This window comes from Neodiprion lecontei, chromosome 2 (genome assembly GCF_021901455.1).
Source record: "Neodiprion lecontei isolate iyNeoLeco1 chromosome 2, iyNeoLeco1.1, whole genome shotgun sequence".
NCBI classification, from domain to species: Eukaryota; Metazoa; Arthropoda; class Insecta; order Hymenoptera; family Diprionidae; genus Neodiprion; species Neodiprion lecontei.
Genome location: NC_060261.1, coordinates 5,291,914 through 5,312,492, shown reverse-complemented (window position 1 = coordinate 5,312,492; position 20,579 = coordinate 5,291,914). Strand labels below are relative to the sequence as shown.

General features: G+C 42.0%; 2 protein-coding genes across 4 annotated transcripts; one reads left to right on the top strand and one right to left on the bottom strand.

The window, feature by feature from the left end:
* Positions 1–554: 554 nt before the first annotated feature.
* On the bottom strand, positions 555–8,412 carry LOC107224227 (farnesol dehydrogenase). 3 transcript variants are annotated; one of them, XM_046731688.1, is made up of 6 exons: positions 8,328–8,412; positions 6,455–6,796; positions 5,039–5,165; positions 4,818–4,956; positions 4,607–4,750; positions 557–1,213 (listed from the first exon to the last, which is right to left on the bottom strand). In XM_046731688.1, exons 2-6 carry the CDS (start codon positions 6,768–6,770, stop codon positions 1,073–1,075), a joined length of 867 nt encoding a protein of 288 aa, XP_046587644.1. In that variant the 5' UTR covers positions 6,771–6,796; positions 8,328–8,412; the 3' UTR covers positions 557–1,072. The 3 variants fall into 3 exon arrangements, with proteins under 3 accessions (XP_046587645.1, XP_046587644.1, XP_015519691.1); XM_015664205.2 differs by lacking the exon at positions 557–1,213 and adding an exon at positions 1,406–4,008; XM_046731689.1 differs by lacking the exon at positions 4,607–4,750 and having other exon boundaries at positions 555–1,213.
* A 9,901-nt stretch (positions 8,413–18,313) lies between these two features.
* LOC107224221 (insulin-like growth factor-binding protein complex acid labile subunit) lies at positions 18,314–20,248 on the top strand. Its single transcript, XM_015664195.2, has one exon. It carries the CDS (start codon positions 18,344–18,346, stop codon positions 19,739–19,741), a length of 1,398 nt encoding a protein of 465 aa, XP_015519681.1. The 5' UTR covers positions 18,314–18,343; the 3' UTR covers positions 19,742–20,248.
* The last annotated feature ends 331 nt before the right edge of the window (positions 20,249–20,579 follow it).

The following is a 20,579-nucleotide window of genomic DNA, read 5'->3' as shown; positions in this document are numbered from 1 at the left end:
TTTTGCAACATTTATCAAATACGAAATGTTATTAATCACATGCGTATCAACAAAAATACACCATCTATTTCTTTCTCGTCTTTACTTACAAATTGAGCAAATTAAAAAGTTTCTCATATTTTCTTCATTCTTGTATCTTCGGTTTGGAACTCATAGAAAAATTCAACTCAGAGAAACTGTCCACCGGTATGTGCAAGTTACCAAAGGTATCATTATTTAAGTATTAACACGTTTTGAACATTCCAGGATCAACACTTGCGAGAATATGAATAAATTGAAATTTTTCTACAAAAGTAAACGTAAATTTCAACCGTTTAACCAGAACTTCTTTGCGATTTTTGGAGGTTCGAAAAGATTGTTCACGTCTGCTTGAAATACTTGACTTAATATTTCACGAACAATACAAGTCAAATATGATTCGACGGTGTATGTTTACTACAGGAGATACGACCCTCTACCGACAAGATGGAAAAGTATTGAAAAAAAAACAAATAAAAATAAAATAAAAATGCAAGGATCGATAAAAATTCCTATACACATCCACTCTTCGGTAGTCGGGAATTTATATTAAAATATGCAAATTTATCGTAGCGTATATTTGAAAACAGATAAATTATGCCCCGGTTTTGTACATCGGGCTCCTCGCTCGTGATGTAAAATATAGGCGATCGCGACTATCGCGAGCTGTTCCTCGCCCTTCGCTCGTTCATTCGTTCGTTCGTTCGTTCGGTCGCTCGTTTCGTTGGTTGGTGGGCTCAGATGCAATTTATGATGGTTATTGTGTGACGACCATAAATTAGGGTGTTATTCCACCGCGTTTCACCGATATAGCCCGTTGTTCTGGTTACCCGCTTAAAGGTATACGTCCTTTATTTATTTTTTGCTTCTTCCTTTTTCCTCTCCCTCCATTTTTACCACTTTTTATCCTCTTCCATACACCTCCACATACAGCACGTTCTTTCTTTGCCCGCCTTAACACCGATGCAATAAGATGAGATCCAACCATACAGAACCGTGGAAAAGTTCTTCCGAAAATATTGAAGCCAGAATCCGATAGACGACTTCTTTTCTCCTATTCTTTTCTGTTCTTAATTTTTTTTCTCTTTCCACGATATAATGCGAATAAAAAAAAAAAAGTGGAATTTGAAATCAATATCGCATCTGCCCCTCTCTTGTTTCTCCGAAATCTAATGAAGTGGAAGAAGAAGGTTCTCTGGGAAAAAAACAAAGGGAGGAATAAAAGCAACCGCGGCGGCAGTTTGTTGTAAGGGTGATGAGAGAGATAGATATTTATTTTTCGTAATTAGAAAGAGATGAAAAGAATAAGGCAAGCGGGGAGGTATACTTGTATAAATATGTTTCTCCCGCCAAGTGTACGATTAGAGTGAGAGGTCCGGCCCCAGCTGCTGCTCTCTCTTTCTAATTACGGCTTCAATCGAAATTATTTCGTCGAAATGTAAAAAAATGTCAACTACCCCCGGCTCTTACACCTCATACTTACTCCAACTCGACATCCCTCAGTACACACGAAATTTAAATGGAATCAATTCATTTTTTTAGGGGTTGTTATTGCTCAATCATATCGAGTAGGAATAAATATAGAGGGCGATTGTCGGGGCGACTGTAATTACGTATGATTTATATGATTTTGTGTCGGTATTCAGCGACCGCTGGATATTCAATTTTTCCAGTGAGATTTGGAGGTTTTTTTTTTTTTTTTTTTTTTTTTTATAAAATTTGGAACACAGTTTTTTTTGGTAAAAGTTCAAGTTTCCAGCGTACTGGAGAACAATCCCTTCATTAAAGTCATTTTGGGAGATTTTTTTTTTAACCAGGTGAAAATATTATATCACATATTTATCCCCTCTCACGTTAAACTCCGACATTTGACAAGTTTTATACGCTTATATATTTCAAGAGCTTTCAATCAAGCCCTATGTCAATACGATCGATGCACGGCGAGCCGAAATATACCATTTGTAATATTTGCAACGTCGTCGAAATCGTTAGATCGATCAAGAATTTTTATTCTCATTCAAACCATATCTCCGCTTTTTGGTTTACCTATATAGGATATAGAATCAGTGATAAATCCGGTTGTCCATCTCGCTATAATTGACCCGTGGTATAAGCGATTTGTATGCATAGTAGAGAAGTACTAACAACATTACGGAGATAAAGCCACCAGCGGAGCGACGTGACGAAGTTGGTGGGTGAGAGAGAGCACGAGAATTCAGGCGTACGGTGACAGTTTATTTTGGCCTGCCAGCAGCTGGATAGAGGCAGGAAAAGCGCAGAAAAGAGCGAGGCAGAAGCAGAGAGCAAGCCGAAATGAGTGGCTTGCGGAAGGGCGCACGTGGAAGAGACAGAGAGAGAGAGAGAGGGAGAAGTTTATTAATATCGGACTAATGACATTTCCAGAGTGGAGGTTCATGATTCAAAGTTCAAGCAGTCTGTGATAACACAAATTACAGCTTGGCCAAGACCATAATATGACCATCATCTGATGTACAAGGAATAAAAGTGACAACGTGTCAGTGATCACAAAAGTAAGTAAAAATATGTAAACGAAAGACAATAAAAATTATAAAACGCAGTGCCGTTAAAGTGTTTCAGGGTATATAAAAGTATTAAAAGTTTAGAGAAGATGAAAAATAAATAAGTAAATAAAAATATACAAATATGTACATTTTCACAGTCGTTACGCTTTACGATTAAACATGCGCTCGAAGGTACAATCGTGGAGTAGCTTTCGAAAATCACGCTGGTTTCACAGCCGATCCTGATGAAAATTTCTACTACTACGAATTTTTACAGAAATTAAAACATTTCGTATTACATATTTCTTACAAAATTGTAAACATGCATAGTTTTTTCGCAAAGAGTTGTTAATTTTCGTTAAAACATGGAGTAGCTAAAAAAAAACACAAATTTTCATGAAAATCAACAAGTTTTTACGAGAAACTATGCATAACTACAATTTTTCATGAAAACTATTTTTAGCACAATATTGTACGAAATGTCCCGATTTCTCCACAAAATTCGTAGAAAATCGTCGAAAATAATTCGTACCAGGGGAGAAACTTCTACATATAAACGGTATATTTGAAAAGAGAGGGCGACTTGAACGACCCGGCGATATCAGGGGATGGATGCAGCGGTTACCGATGCTTAATCTCATCAATGCGACGGGCATCGCGTTGTAGGTGTAATAAGGGTAGAAGAGAGTTTACGAGGCGGACCCAAGACAAGGCAGATGTTATAAGAGGCTGTAATTTCACCACGTATCCGCAGGCTAGGTCTTCGAGCCGCGATCTGATTAATATATAAAACAAACAATAATCAGAGTGGGGAATATCGCGAAAAAGTCAAATAAAGAAAGCGAAGGAGCGATAATGAAATGTACACAGCGAACGAACGCGGCACACGCGTCGTCGTCACGTGCGCCGGATGAAAGGAGATCTGGGTAATATTATCTGGATCATTTTTCTCCGGCGGGGAGGGAGGGGGGGGGAGGGTGAGGGGTGAGGGTGAATGCGTTTCACTCTCTCCTCCCGGCCCTCCAGGGTTCCTTAAATCCCTTTGTCCTGCGTTTTTCGGCTCGACTGTATACTTATATTTCCTTTACGTATCCCTCGTGCCCGTGAATTTTTTGCGATCCCTTTTATGTTCCTTTCGCGGTGCCGTGAGTCATGTAAGGCTCTCAACGCGAGTCGAGAAAAATCTCCGCTAAAGACTCCCCCGTTTTCTTTGACGTACAAACGATCTTCCCGCAAGAATCGTGGACCAAATATCTCGCGTAAGGTGTATCGGTGTTCAAATAAATATTCAAAAGTGTTACGAGAGAGAAGGAAATTGACAGGAGCGTCAGAGAATTAGAATCCACCGCGTTACTCGGCCTAGGTTTCACTTTATTCTCGGAAATAGTACACTTCCGGAACTCGGACAAACCGTCGCTCAGCAATTACTTCACGGTTCTCCGGTGCGTCTGATGGTTAATTCGGTGACCTGGGAGAAAAATTTTCAGTTGTGGTTGACGAAAAGTTGTTTTTTTTTTTAATACTTTCAGTTTTTGCCGTAATCGAATACAGATTTATCTACGATATAAAAATGATTTTTGTCATTGCGATTAGAAAAGTTAGTAGACGTACGACTGCTGTGTGATTCATCGGTTAATCGATTAATTGAGTTTTTCGATTAACCGTTTTCCCAATTCATCGATTAATCGACGGTTTCCATTCATAAACCGATTGGAAAACTCGATTAATCGATTAATCACACAGCCCTGATACATGCTACTATTATTTTAGATAACGGTGAGTTGTACGATATTTGTTCATACGTAGCTGGGACAATTTGAAGTTGGCGTGGCAATAAATTAACGTTCAAGCTTTGTTTGATTAAAATGAAAATGTAGCGAAGTAGACAAACAACAGAAATGTTGCAATGACTAGAAAATGCAGTACGGACACCGATAAGTCACCTCAAATAGTAACGTGTACCAAATTTGCTTGCAACATATCAACAACATTTAAACTGTCATTGCAGCGATACCCGTTTCAATAGAATCGTCAGTTAAATGTAAATAAATTGAACCTTTCTCTACCTGGACTTCCGGCCGAGTGCCCAAAGCGTAGGCAACCGCGTCAGCCACGTCAGCTGGCTCGAGAGTCGGAATTCTTTCGAACAAGTTGCTCAGTTCCGGAGTGCCGGACGTTATCTCCGTCTTGACAAGCCCCGGACTAACGCTCTTAAAGGGGAATATAATTGCGGGTGAAATTCCCGAGATCCTTAGGGAAAATCCCAACCATACTCACGGTCATCCTGACTTTGGCCTTGACGTCGATCAGCTCCCGGCGCACAATGCTGGACATCGCTACCGTGGCGTGCTTGCAACTGGGATACAAGTTCCAGCCCCGGTGAAGAACGCCTTCGGGAATTTCGTGGCCCAGAATGCTGAAGGATGTATTATTACGCATATGGTGGAGGAGACTTCGGAGGTGACGATCCTAAAATAAGAGGTGATCGGGCTTCTGACCTGTTGATGTTGAAGACGTGGCCTTCGACGTTCCTGGCGCGCATCGACGACACAGATTCTCTCGTGCAAATGGCGACTGCCAAGACGTTCACGTCCAGCATCCGCCTGAATACGTCGGTGTCGCTTTCTGAAAAATACAGATTCACATGACCCTGCACGAATACTGGAACACATTTGATTCCATCTTCGAAAGGTGTTTTTGTGTTTTTTAGTTTTTCAACAAAGATTTTTTGGCCGCAACTTTCGACTTGTTTTTTCTTACGAACAAAAAACATAGAATAAATTTAGAAGAAAAACGGAATGGTGGTAAGGAGGATAAGCTGTACAAGCATGTCTCCAAACTTGAAGTAAAACATGTAGTGAGAAAGATTTCATTTGTTACAGTAACTAGAAAAATTGAGTAAAACACGTATCGTTAAAAAAACTGTTTGAATATTGTTGGAATTACGAAAAACGAGGTACGCCTAACCATTTTGCGCTATCGTCTATCCTTTTTTGGTTATTGCAACGCTGAATCAGTTTCTGAGGTTCACTCTACTTTTTTAGTTAAACAAGGCTTTAACGTCAATTTATCGTTGCACGAGCGTTAAATTTTCGCAACAGTTGCAAGAAAATATAGCAACAGTGATCGTAGTGATAAAGAATAGTAACGGATACTAGACTTTCCGGTAACAGCTAGAAAACTAATTTTCATTTTATACCTAGAACTATATTTTTAAATTGTGGTAAAAAATGAAAATAGTTAAAGGACTGAGCGGTAACCGGAACTAAAAATTTCTTTTAGTGTGGTTGACGAGTTATCGTCAATAACAATTATTCTTCCTATTAACCCTTTCATGCATGCATTTTTTCTTACATGCAATTCACGTGAAATTTTTCATTTACGGGCGCTTTGGGTCGCTAATTACGAATCTGAACTCGAAATTCAAAATTTCATAACGGCGGACAACCAAAACCAATAGAAGGAAAATTTTTTTTCGCGCTTATTAAGTTTGTGTAAAAATTGACTTCCAGGTTAAGAGAAAATAATTTTTTTCTTAAAAAAGTACAAATTTCGACCATTTGTTTACATGTGCTATTTTCGCACTAAATAAATAAATAAATTTCATATTTGTTCTGGACTAAAAAATATTTCACGGGCCACGTGGAACCAAAAAACTTGCCAGTTGTTACCAAAAAAGCAGCTTATATAAAACTGAAAAAAAGATGGGACGCTGAGCGTAAATCATTCTGCGTGATAAAAGAAAGAAATATGTAAATGAACCAAATCGAATTGAATAATTACTGGTTAAGAGGTAAGTTCTGGAAATTCATCCGCTTTTACGGCCGTCTTATATTCATTCGTACGACAAACCCTCTTAATCCCATCAACGTTCCCAACTAAGAACAACAGTTCGATAATTGATAAACGAATACCGATCACTTTCGAGTAGTGGGTGATCCCGGCGTTGTTGACGACGACGTCGACTCCTCCCAGGTTCTCCGCCACCCATTCAAACCCAGCAAGGATGTCCCTCTCGTTCGTCAAGTCGCACTTGACCGGGAAAAGTTTACCCCGACCTTCCGACTCCCCTCTACTTCTCATCTCTATTTCCCTGTCTCTCAGACGTTGGTACTGGATGTCAAAGGCAGCAACGTTCATTCCCTCCTCGATTAGTCTCTCGGTAATCGCCAAACCGATCCCAGACGCCGCTCCAGTCACCACGGCCGTCTTTCCTCGCCATCGATTCATCGGAATTAGAGCGCCTGGAGTATCGCCTGGAGAACGAGAAATTATGCTTGCGAATTGACGTCAAGGTTCAATCATTCGCACTCGAGTCTTACAAGGGAATTTCTGCGGTCAGCTGCCAAAGTGAGCACATCAAAGCAGTTGAATTGGACAAAAAACATCAAAGTTACAAAACGTTTTCTGACATCGTTGGTATATTAACTAATTGCGCGTCATTCGAATTTGTTCAAATTTCATTCCTGTTACGAAGTATGAACGTTGTTCAAAGATGTTATTCAAACCGTCCCTTTCTACTTTCCTAACTTTCGGTTAATTCATCTTTATTACAAGAGTTCGCTGCCGGTTGATTCGTAAACACTGATCAGCTGTTTACACAACCGTGTCAGCCCGAGTCGAAATTTAGACCCTCGTGTTCGCCTACAAATCCAACGTTTGGTAGGTCGTAGTAGGACAAGTGGTGGACTAACTTTGTGTTGAAAGGAGAATCTATTCTAGACCTAATCTTGGCCGATATTTCCCTTTCTTCCACGTTTAGGTTTAAAGTAGCACATATTTGAAATTTCTATTGGTCCTCTATAGCCTCAAGACCTCTACCATAGAATGTGAAATTTCATTCATTGAATATTAAGATCAATACTTGAATTTGATTTCGATATTTAGATTGATCGACGTGTGAGTAGTAATACCAAATTGAAGTGTTAATCGTGTAATATTTAATAGCTGGAATTGGTCGAGTTTATTTTCCTGGCGTTAAGAATCATCTCTAAATTAAAAGCGATGAATCGTAGACACAATTATTGATGGTAAAAAATATAGGGAAGATTTATTTTCATACATTTATGTCGAATCTTACGAAGTATAATGGTAAGTATTGTGTTCATATTATTCAATTTGTCACGACACTTAAATTTAATTCTCTTACTTCTAATGACTTTTACAGTTTGTTTTCAACCTTGTTTTGTTTTTTTCCATAAACTTGAAAAATAAGGAACTTACTTCAACTTAAAATAATATTTTAGTAACTACATATGGAGCTGTCCAAATAAATCTACCCAGCGTCCAAATGTCACCATCTTCGATTTCAATCCATTACTCATTACTTTGGTAATAATTATTGTGATTCAAATTCATTTTTCATACTCTGACAATCATCAGTTGTGTTATTTAATTTTTCGGGTGATTGAAGATCTTAGGTTTGGGGCATTGTTTATTATTTTGGTAAGAGATAACGCATTACTATTCGAATTATTATACTTTCGAAACCTTGGTTCCTTATCGCATATAATTATTCCGAGCAAGTAGAATAATATTATCACCAAACCAGACAATATTGCAGTACTTTCTGAGGAGCTCGAAACATAAAACAGGCTCTAACATGAGAGGAGTATCACACCGAGTGCCAGAATAGTTTATAACAGGACGTTAACGTCCGCAAGGGATCCAATTATGAGAAACAGCTCTCTCAAGATTCTGATAGGACTCGGGAGGTGAAACCTTATCAGTCGAGATGAACTCTCGCGTTTGGTTCACCGCAAAGAAGACACACTTGAAACGACTTACTTGCTCTTGGAAATGCTGTAGCCGCGAACCGACCGCTGAACGAAATGGAAATAACACTTCCTCGCGTCAAGACTCAACTCTCACAACTGATAAGTCTGAAGGCTGAGCGTTTGCCGGGCGGTTTATGGAGTGGGGTTAACGACTTTCATCCATACATAACAATGCTCGCTTTGCTATGGTGACGAGTCTTACTCGCTGGTCTTGTTCTCGATTCATTGCTGAGAGGAACGGCGTACCGAGCACAAATATACGCGAGACGATCGGTCGTTTGTCGGTCAGCTTTTGAATCAGGCTTGATTGAATCGTTGTACTTTTTATGCAGTTTAATTGGTAGTTTGGTTTACGTTTTGGAATGTGAGACGTCTCAATGACGCCTGTAACGTCGAGCGTAAATTTTCTGGAGTCAGGAAAGTTCTAAAAAGAAGATAAATTGTGCGGTCCTGTAAAATGTTCAAAAAAGTGTGACTGAGGATAACAGAATCGTTGTTCATTTATTTTTTTTCTTCTTTTTCGATATTGAAAATGAACTGTTCGTTTAATTTTGTCGGATCAGAAGCTAATGTTCGTAAAATATGATTTCAATTTTTTCGCTTGTGGCGTGGAAAGTTCGACAATGAATGTATAATTGAAAGTTTTCAGAAACTGATAAAACAATACCGCGATTCCAGTTTGAAACAAGTGGAATTACACAAAAAGTTATAACCATGGCTTTTAAATTGAGTTTTTTTTTTTATTAAAAAGCCTCGGCTAGGCGACGGTGGGCGGGTATTATGACATTCGGAAGACCCAATTGGCGTTGGACAAATGCTTTTAGGTGAAAAATATGAAAACAGAGTTGCGAAAGGGGGGGAGGTGGGGGCGTATTAAATAAACTCAGGAAACTGGCGGCGTTGGTAGAGCGGATTCGGTATAAAGGAGTCGGGATGAAATGGGAAATGGAACCACCAACCCTCGTCTCTCAGCTGCCGTAGAAAGCGACAATTTATCGCAGGTCTAAGTACACACGCGACGGGCGTTAAAATTCGGTTAGGAAAACGGCAAACCTCTTCCCCGAGGGCAGACTTTGAATGTTCGGAGAATTGACGTCTCTGCATGCTCGTTTCGCCCTGAAAGACAAGAGAAATTACCAACGCTCGTTGACTTTACAAATTGCAGAAAATTTTGCGTAGGTGTCTGTCGAGAAATTTGGACTTATTTTATCACTTCAAATTTACACGTTTCGTTTGATTACGCGCACTTCACTGTTCAGAGTCAAGGTTGAAGACCTTTTCGAGATTGTTGAAGTTTCGCGTTGTGAGGTGAATTTGTTAATTATTAACGGTGCGATCGGTTCTGGATATGCAGGCCGTCCACGGTGATTCACGAATCTTACGCTGACGAGGGAGCGACGGAAATTGATGGCTTCGAGATTAGAAGAGACTTGCGTAATTTGCCGAGTTTGATTAGAACCGACTTTTCTACAAGTTGCCTTTAACTCAATGCGAAGGAAAATGGACCGGCACCCGTAATTATTCGGTATCAAAAAATGTTCAAAAATCGGATTTCCCGTAATTGGGCGAGTCGCTGAACAAAGGGGCGCGGATGAGATTCCGAATTTTTGGTCGTGAGACTTAAAGTAAAGAAATCAAACTTTGATGAAACGTGAAAGTTTCGAATGGTCCAAAACACGACGCTCAAAATTCCGAAAGGACAAGATGCCGAAAACGTGTAACTTCGACAAATCAAACTTCCGAACCTGCGGAAACGAGAAAATTTAAATCATCCAAGATTTTCAGTTCCGTGAATTTCTGTCTTCGTGAAATTTCACCTCTTTGATCGTTCTTTGTTTTGGATTTTCGATATTTTTATTTTCGGAATCCTGGTCATTACGATTTTTGGTTTTTCTCATTTTTTACACCCACTCGTTGAGTAAACTAAACTTTATTTTTCGGAATTTTTCTCTATCGGAACTTCAATTTTCGGAACTTTGCTCAATCGTAACTTGAATTTTCGTAATTTTGCATTTCGGAGCTTTGAGCCGTCGGCCGTTCGACCATTCGAAACTTTGTTGTTTCTTCAAAGTTTGTTTTCTTTACTTCAACTTTCGCCGTTGAATAATTCGGAATTAGGCGCTTCCGGAAAATCCAAATTCTTCAACCCTGCCTCAAAAAAAAAAGAAACAGGTGAAACTTTCTCCGACGAAATTCCGATCTAAAGTCTTTAACGCAGCTGTCGAATCCGTTCCACGTTTGGTGAAAATTGCTGGGAAAGGAAGGATAGAAAAACTGCTCAGCGCGTCCGGAATAAAAATGTCCGAGTTGTATTTTATCGGTGAAACTGGCTTTCACCGTTCATACTCTTTACGAGTGACGTTTGGCTAAGCAACGGATGTTTCCTTCTATATTTTACGATCATAGTTCCGATAAATTTTCTCGCACCGTTTTACAGCCGACGGACACTATACTTACCCCCGTGAAATATACCGGCTCGCCGTATTATACTTTTGTCTGGAGATCAGAAAAATATCCCCGGTTTACGAGGCCGGCTCGTTTATCACCATCCCTCCCCCCTCAAAATTATTTTCGTGCCAAATTTCCAGCAGCTGAATCGCTGTTCTCTGATTGGATACTTACCGCAGTAACGTCAACGATCTTTTCGCCACACTGAGAGAAATTTTTAGTTCCGGTTACCGCTCAGTTCTTGACTATTTTCATTTTTTACCACGATCGAAAAATATAGTTCTAGGTAGAAAATGCAAATTAGTTTTCTAGTACTATTCTTTCTCATTACTATCACTGTTGCTATATTTTCTTGCAACTGTTGCGAAAATTTCACTCTTGTGCAAGAATAAATTGACGTTAAAGACTTGTTTAACTAAAAAAGTAGAGTAAACCTCAGAAACTGATTTTGCGTTGCAACAACCAAAAAAAGATCGACAATAACGCAAAATGGTTAGGCGTACCTCGTTTTTCGTAATTTCAACAATATTCGAACAGTTTTTTTTAACGATACTTGTTTTATTGAATATTTCCAGTGACCGTAACAAATGGAATTTTTCTCAGTGCAGCAAATTTCACAGCTTGAAGGAAACCATCGAGTTCAGGGTTGAAAGTGAATTTCGTACATCAGCAGGTATAACTGACGCAGAAAAAGGACAGGTGAATTTTTTCCAATTCTCTCCTGCGCGGATCTGTTTTCTTTTTCGCCCTCTTGGCAAGTCTCCCGAAATAAGGGTGGAAGAAAAATGTCTTCGACTCCCCCAAATTCTCTTTGGCGAAAGCTGCAGGCACCAGGTGATGAGCTTCACAGATCAATACTCCACTCTACCCGGCTCGTATAGAAACGGTTTTACTCCCGGCGAAGACGCTTTCCGTATATCAATTCGGTCGATGGACTCTTGATTCGTGTACGAGGTACCGTATTTTCTCAACGATTATCCAGATTCATTTCTGCCACTTCCTCACGGCTCAGTTACGGAGCGTGCAATTTTGAATTCGAGTTTCCGCATCGTACCTTCTGAGAATAATATATTAGATACCGATAAAGGATCAGCGTTTCACGATTTCGGGAAGCTTCCGTCGATTCCATGAATTTTTCAAAAACAAAAAAGGAAAGATATCAGCACGAAAGAGACGCAGCCTCCGATTTCAGGGACGAACGGCTCCCGGGTTTCAGCCGATGTTTAGCGACGTGAAAATATGAGAAAACAGAGCCTGTCGGTGACGATTTCTTCGAAACAAAGAGAGCGCAGTGCCGACGCCAGTGGAGGACGCGTACGCGGAAGGATGGTAGGTAACAGGATCAGACTGAGCCGAAGGATCTTGCAGCAAGACCTGCATCCTTTGGATTTGCTTTTCTTCCTTCTTCCGCTGGCAGAATCCGTCGGACCGTAAAACGCGGATTTGTTTCCCCGCAGCGAAGAGGCCGTTTTCACCGGACGCGAAAATCCGCGAAGGAGATTCGAAGGAAGGCGATGAAGGACGTCCGAAGCGAAGTCCGCGCGCAAACCCGATTTCCAATTTTCCCGAAGAAAGGGAAACTCCAAATCGCCTTTCCGCTACGGTAGTTAGACTTTTTTATTCTTACCACTCGACCGAAACTTTCGTCCCGCGGTAAAAACTTGGCCGCGGAAACGCAATTTTCAAAATTTGGTCTCGCCGATCTTGGACCGTTGGGAATATAATGCTCCAATCTACATAATACGAACTATCCGATTAAGATTCGGCTCGAGATGTAGTCGAGTTGAGCTGGGCTGGGCTTCCCTCAAATCTTAACCACTTAACAACTTTGGCAAGTGTAAGGAGCACCTTCTACCCTCTCTCCGATCCTTCGCCATCCCGCAGAGCCGACGGACCCTTTCGCGGTTGCCTCGGGATGCCGCAGGTATAGTCAAACCTAGCCTTTGGCGACATTTAAAGGGAAGCGAACAATGCGGCGGAGCAGGAATCGAAGGTTCTTGATCGGATCGTCAAATCGTCGGGAGTTCGGATTTTCATGAATTTGTTGTAACGTGACGAACGAATTCGCTGTAGCGCGAAAGGACCTCGCAGAATCCTGAAAAAAATCCATGTTGGCTGGATTTACCGGTATGTTACGGTACATATCTTCCCGATCCGAAAAGCTCTCATGCACTGAGAGAAATTTTTAGTTCCGGTTTCCGTTCAGTCCTTAACTCATTTCATTGTTTACCACAATCGAAAAATATAGTTCTCGGTACAAAATGAAAATTAGTCTTCCATCTGTTACCGGGAAGTCTAGTATCCGTTACTATTCTTTCTCATTACGATCGCTGTTACTGTATTTTCGTGCAACTGTTGCGAAAATTTAACGCTTGTGCAACGATAAATTGACGTTAAAGCCTTGTTCAACTAAAAAAGTAGAGTAATCCTCAGAAACTGATTTTGCGTTGCAATTACCAAAAAAGGATCGACGACAGCGCAAAATGGTTAGCCGTACCTCGTTTTTCCTAATTCCAACAATATTCAAACAGTTTTTTTAACGATACCTGTTTGACTCAATTTTTCTAGCTACTGTAACAAATGAAATTTTTCACAGTGTAGACACTAGTCCAAAAAATCATTAGTTTCCGAAATATACTTAGCTTCGAAAGAAAGGTGTCCAGATTTTTTTATATCTATGGATTTCGTCATTTTTATGAATTACAAAGCTTCAAGAGGGACTTGAAGTCGAATGTATCGCTTGAACTGCGCCGCCGATTGGCAGAGACTCCGCACATGTTTAAAACTGAGTCTGAGAGTCTCTTTCTTTACGCAAAATCTGACGTTGCACATTCTTCCGGTAAACCAGCGAGTTCATGGATGGAATCGATGCATCTATGTAATCAATCACAGCGTCCTTCCTATCTTTAAGAATCAACCATACAGTTGTTCGAGTGATTTGTTCGATTTAAATTCCCCTTGAAGCTTCATAATTCATGAAAATCACGAAATCCGTAGATATCAAAAAATCTGGACACCTTTCTTCCGAAGCCTCTACTTTGGAAAGTACTGATTTTTGAGACTTGTGTCGATGAGAAATTTTGATCGGAAGGATATTTACTACAATATACTGAAAATCCAGCCAATTTCCATAAAGTTGCCGGGGGGTTCTTGTCGATATTATAAGTGGTAGAGAAGAGATAAACGAAAATCGCAGCTTCCAAAAATGACCCCATGTAACATTCGTTTGTTCGGATTTTAGTGACTCGAAACCACGGTTTTGACTTTTCGTGCGAGGAAGCCGGCGCTTCGAAATTCTTTTTCTCGACAATGCGGTGAGCGAAATGCAAGCATTAAACCACCGGAGGGGGGAGCCGGTTGACATTTACGGTGTCTTGATGCCCCATCAAGAGAGAGAACTGCGAAGAGATTGGTCGCACGGTTTAAGGATCGTGATTTAGGCATAACCCGGATGAAGGGATCGAGCAGCTCAGCGATAAGTGGCTCATATAACCCCCGTGAACTACTTCCTGAACCTGAGCCCCGCTGCTCTCGCTTCTTCAGTGACATACCGCCGCGAACCGCGCTCTAATCGTCGCAGCCCAATTTCCCACTGCCAAATTATCTCTTAGCCTAAGCGAAGTTGCGCTTCGATGGCGCCAATTCACTCTCGGAGATCCCAATTTCTGCAGGAGGATTCGGGCCGACACAGCGAGATGAAGCAAAGAGTAACTGTGAGGTGGAATCTTGATTTTGTGTAGCGTGATCATTTCCAAAGCATTATTTGCACTGCTTGTTTTTTTCCTCGAGTTTTACGTGCCTTCCGGATGCAAATTTCGAATGGTCGACCATTCGGGGTGATTGCATTGCGTCGAATCTCGTCGGATCAAATGGTCCAAATTCTGACCCGCGGTTCCAATTTCATGAAGATCGATGTTCCGAAAGTAAATCGTCGATTATACTATACAACTTGGGACTACGTGTGTGGAATGTTGACTCATCGGGAATTTGTACCTTTCCAAATTCGAACCAGTGGACATTTTGATCCGACCGCGTTTTCGCCGTCCCTACTAATGAGATCCAAAACACGCTGTTAATCAGGGGACACCATATATTAACACCATTATTAAGACCAGCGTCATTCAACAGCACCAAGAGGTCTGTTATTTGTAATTAACATGTCCTGATATTTTGCAATAGTTTACAGATTACTGTGTTGAAATAGACGTGTTTTAGTACTGCATCCTGTATGATTTGTAGGTTTATCAATAATTGAGTAGACAGAGTTTTCCAATGTAACATTATTCGTTCGTTCGTATTTGATTATTGGCATGGAGTCAAAAAGTAGAATGGTTACACAATTAAAGGGTCACCATATCGGATATTAAAGAACGTAAAAATCTATTTTAGACGATTCTAAAATGTACAAATTCGAATTATGGTAGATTCAAAGTGCTGAAAAGTAAAATATAGAAAAACAAAGTATAGAATCGTAAGAATTTCAATGATTCTACCTTTTGTCTTGGTACTCTGAAGATTTTATATTTTCACTTGCTACACTTTGCTTTTCCATACTTCGAAGTTCCGCGATTGAGATTTTCGGATCATTGCAATATCGATACGATTTCATCCTTTTATACTGTGCTTCTTGTTCTACTTCCGCGAATGACGAGCGAGACTTGGGGTCGATGGGGCGAAGGTGTCACCGATTTTTTCCCGTAAACAAAGCTCGTCCTTTAATATACTCCAAGACGCAGCAACCACACAGGAAAACCACGCGACGAGAAGAGGAAGGCGAAGGCAGGCGAGGGTTCAGCTAAGCCGAGCCGAGGGATGGAGGGAGGAAGGATGTGGATATGCTGGGGGGTCGAAACGTGCCCGGCTGAAGGTGAGGGCGATCAGTCCTCGGCCCAAAGTAGAGTAACCTAATGCCACCGAGGAGCTAACCGACGTCGTGCGTCACTTCGTCGAGAGGATCAATATCGTTCCGCGGGGTTTTACTTTAACGGTGAAAATTGAACCGTGGATTAGGTACTCGAGGCTGCAAAGAGTATGAGCAGAGAAGATGTATGGAGAAGGTTAAAATTAAAAATAGAAGCTGAAGAAAAAAAAAAAACAACTCGAAATCAACCAGATTACCCGGGGGAAGAATGTCCCGCAAATTATAAACCAGCCGACGAGTGTTGCCGCCGAAATGAAGGTTGGCAACCCCTTTCAACCAGACTTCCGCTTTCCGTTCCGTTCTCTTCTGTTCACCACCCCTGAGTACGGTATCCTTGGCAAACTTTTCCATTCTTTCGCAGTTGCGGCGAACACGCGAAATATACAGCGCATACCTGCACCAGGACCCTGAAGTGGTGGCTCCTCTCAGGAGTCATAAACCCCGAACTGCGGACATAACACACATAAACCACCGCAACCTCAAACCCCCTCTTGACTCCTCTGCTGCGGTGAGATTAAGCCACGATCGTGACTCTCGGATCGTCGACTCGATCATCGGAGACTCGAGCCTGGGAGTAAATTTTGATCGCGAGTTGCGAAAAAATTAAGACCCGCAAAATTATACTCCTAGCCAAATGCTTAGAGGGTTGAAAGTAGCTTAATAAAGAGAATTCTGCGTGCAGATCCCGACACCGACGTCTTACCGGCACTTTAGCCGCTTCACAGCTTAGACACAAACCCTTTTTTCGTGTGAGAGTAATCCCCGCTCTGTTCGACTTTACCGATCATCGAAAAAAAAGGGTTTGCGTCTGAGCTGCGAAGCGGATACAGTGTTGGTAATACATCGATATTGGAATCTGTGCGCAGAACTTTCCTTATTACGGTACTGGTGAGTGTTTTTTTTTTTTGCTCAAGACCCGATACCTCCCAGAGTCACGCGCCTTTTCTGGTCCTGAACGCGCCCTGAATTCGGCCGAGAATATTTCCCAGACTTTTCCATCTGCAGAGGCGCTTCGCGTCACGAGACACGTGCGTATTCTCTCGTTATCATCATGTCGCGCGTAGGTGGAGATAGATATAATGTTTTCGAAGGTGCTTCGTCTCTCTCACGGATCCTGAAGTATGTCCAAAGTTTCATCCCGGAGCCAGACTTCCCTTTAACTACGCTATATCACGTGTGCAATACACATACGTGGATTGTTTTTCGCATGCCCTGAGCCCGGCTGTCCGTAACCGAAAACTTTTTTCATTCCTCCGCCCAGTATTCAACCCCCAAAAACGATGCCAGCTCTACCTTTGTGAACATTCCCACATTCCCCTTACACGTATGTATACCCATCTAAATCTCGTCGCTATCAGCCCCGATCTTTGTTCAGATATCGTTCGGCTAAAAACAGCTGCCGGCTGATTACGTGCGACACTTTGGAATTGGCGATAGATAAATGTACGTACATTGATTGATTTGCTGTTAAGCGTTTAATCTCTGGAAAATTTGAGTCCTACGAATTTTTTTTTTTATTGAGTTACTAAATCGAAAGATTGATCAGCTTCTTAATTTCGTTACTGCCACTCATCAGGCTGATCAGCGTGAATTCAATTTTTATATCCAGTTGTGTTAACAAATTTTGGCTGAGAAGCTTTTACCCCAATTGTACGATGTGTTTAATGGGTGATGCAGGAAACTAAGTGACAACTTCCGGTTTGACCTACATACTCTCATTTGATTCGACGTATAAGATTATAACTAAGTAGAAACCGAGGCGACGCGGTGCTGTACAATGTTGAAAATCTCGACGTTTCAAGTGCTATCTAAACAGGAAAACGATAAGGGGAATGCCGGAGTGCCTCTTCGAATTTTTTCTCCCTACCCTGGATCAAATTTCCCGGGAATTCAGTTTCAACAGGTCTCAGCCGGGTGGATAGAGGAGGTAGATTATACATTCCACTTTTTGTGCTGCAATTATGAGTATCCACTGTACACTATTCTCACAGTATGACTAAGTCAATCAACACCCTTGCACAATACAATAATAATATTATCAGCGCGGCTTGCGATGCTGTATAAAAAGATACAGTCGGTTGTTACACTGTGCTGATAAACGCGGAGTAGTGAATGAAGCAAAAACAAAACAGAATGTATGACTATGAAAATTGTTGCAACTATTTGGGGTTGAAAAAAAAAAAAATGCGTTGCTAGTAAAATTTGAAAATCCGGCTCAGTTGGAATAGGTGGGAATAAAAATGTCGAGTGATCAGGAAATAGAAAAATACAATAATATCGGATATTTCAAAAGCGAATTATACATTGTAATTCTACAAAGTGAAAGTGATAAATAGTCGAAGTAACAGCGAATTGTCAGAGTGCGAATTTTCACGTCGTAAAGTTTGTGGAAAACCAAATTTCGCGGTTTATTTAAAATTCGCCTCATATTTCCTCATCTTCACCGCCACTCGTTTTCAATAACAATATGTTTGAACGACGCCGATTACGATACGCGCGGTAAAAACTCGCGGAAACAAAGAGTTCGAGCGAGTGATTCGAGGGCGAGGCCGATATAACCGGCGTATGAGAGCTGATAACGCGGTTCCACGCTGGGGAGATAAACGCGGCGATAAACGTCGCTGGTCTCCCGGGTCGGCAGTGTCTCCGGTTCCGCGATGGCGGAGGACGTGCAGGAGGCAGAAATCCGCGAGGGATCGGTTCTCCGGGTTTCGTGGAAGGCCGACGGGGGCCGAGAGTTGCGGCTGCAGAACCGGGGGATCGGCCGCATAGCCGTAAACGCCTTCGCCGAGGCGCCGTCCGACCTGGACTGCGTCGACCTGCGAGACAACGGGATAGCCGAGTTGCCCTCGGGACTCTTCGTCGGGCTTTCGAGGGTCAGCACCTTGCTCTTGTCCCGTAACAAGATCGGCCAGATCGGCGGTGGCGCGTTGGCCGGATTGGCGAACCTTCGGGAGCTGCGGCTCACCCGGAATAAGATAGAGGAACTCCCGGCTCGCTGTTTCGTCGGGACGCCGTTTCTGGCGAGCCTGAACCTATCGCACAACGAGATATCCCAAGTGGACCCGGAGGCTTTCCGAGGCCTTGGAAGGCTGCGGGAACTTGATCTGAGCAACAACAATATCTGCACCCTGCACGGTTCTGTCTTTGAGGACCTCGCGTCCCTCGAGTCCCTCAGGCTCTCGTGCAACGGGATATCCGAGGTGAACGCCGGGACCTTTGGGAACCTGCGAAGGCTGAGAGAGCTGGACCTGCATCTGGTTAGGATAACCGAGCTGAAGGAGCGCGTCTTTGGCAACCTTTCGAAACTCGTTAAGCTCACTCTGTCATGGGGAAAGCTCGATACCATCGCGTCGGGAGCGTTTGAGGGGCTGGAATGCCTCGAGGTTCTCGAGTTGAACAGGAATCAATTGACCTGCGTACCCGACGGGGTCTTTCGCCCACTGGTGAAAGTCAAGAAACTCGTTCTGTGCTACAACGACATCGCCGACGTCGAGACGAACGCCTTTGAGCGACTGGATAACCTGAGGGACCTTAATTTGAGCAGGAATCAAATCGCTCAGCTCCCCGACGAGGTCTTCGTCGGTACTCGGTCTCTCACGCATCTCAATCTGTCATGGAATAAACTCTCCGAGGGTCTGAATCCCGGGACTTTCATTGGGCTGAAACACCTCGAGGAACTCGATCTTAGCAGGAACGGCATACACGGTGTTCAGAAGGGCCTCTTTTCCGAGCTTGGATCTCTCGTTAAATTGATTCTATCTAACAACGTCATCGCCGATATCGCGCCGGGTGCTTTTCAGGGATTGGCAAAACTCAACGAGCTCAAGCTCAACTGGAACTACCTCGTTAACATACCTGAGGGAGCTTTCCTCGGTCTCGATTCCCTCGCCGTTCTCAATCTTTCCTATAACAAAATAAGCCAGCTGGATGCTGCTGTTTTCAAGGGTGTCGAACGGGTCAGGGATCTGGACCTTTACAAAAACAGACTTGAAGTATTACCGGACGACGTCTCGAGGGTTCTCGTCTCCATTGAAAAGCTCAAGATAACTTGATACCGATACTCGATACCCCGCGCGCAAGACTTTCATTTTCACTGCACGAGTTTATTTTTCACCCCGATCCCATTGTTCGCGTAGAAGATTATAAGGATTAGCATCGGCAGTTGATTTGTGAGTTACCTTGCAGTTTCTTAATCAGTGCTATCGCTATTATTTTAACCGATGACGGCACACTCTCCCCAAATAGTGTTGCACGCATACATATCTAGAGACAATCGTAAATCATTAGTCATATATAACAGAGTTAAGAATATCAAACGACGATAAGGTAAGATATGTTACATACCTACACTTGTACAGTTATCTCTCGATGTGCGATATCTTGATAAAGAAAAAGACACGCAACGTGTCGCGAAAATTTCATTTAGCGAATAGACGAACACTCATGTACCTCTCTGCATGTATTATACATATAATCTTGCACATTGTAATATATTCTTCAACCAAAGCGTTTTGCAAATATATAAATCGGTGCCTGGCACCAAGAACATCTTGTTCTCATTCAACGTGTTACATGAATCCATCCTTGCACCAAAAGACGCTCCATTCTCGACACCGAGTCTTAAGTAAGCATCGAGACAAGTAATGCTGGAATCTTTTATGGATCATAATGCTAACCAAAGTATGTTGATAAGCAACAGCTTGCCTGATGGAGAAAATACATAGTAGAACTTGTATAATGCACCACAAAACTTACGCGGAAGGTATAATTTCTCAGATTGATCTCTCCGATTTGATTTCTTTTCCGATATGTCATAGTAGACCAAAGACTAAGCGACACGTGTGTTTTTTTCTCTCTGCCGTTAAGCAATTTCAGGGGCGAAACTACCCT

Excerpts from the sequence above, each read along its gene's own strand:
- LOC107224227 (XM_046731688.1), bottom strand. The coding sequence starts at position 6,770 with ATGAATCGATGGCGAGGAAAGACGGCCGTGGTGACTGGAGCGGCGTCT. Across the intron at positions 4,751-4,817 it reads AGGCCAAAGTCAGGATGACC|AGCGTTAGTCCGGGGCTTGT; the intron begins GTGAGTATGGTT and ends TTCCCCTTTAAG. Across the intron at positions 1,214-4,606 it reads GCACTCGGCCGGAAGTCCAG|AGAACCTTCTTCTTCCACTT; the intron begins GTAGAGAAAGGT and ends TTTTTTTCCCAG.
- LOC107224221 (XM_015664195.2), top strand. The coding sequence starts at position 18,344 with ATGGCGGAGGACGTGCAGGAGGCAGAAATCCGCGAGGGATCGGTTCTC.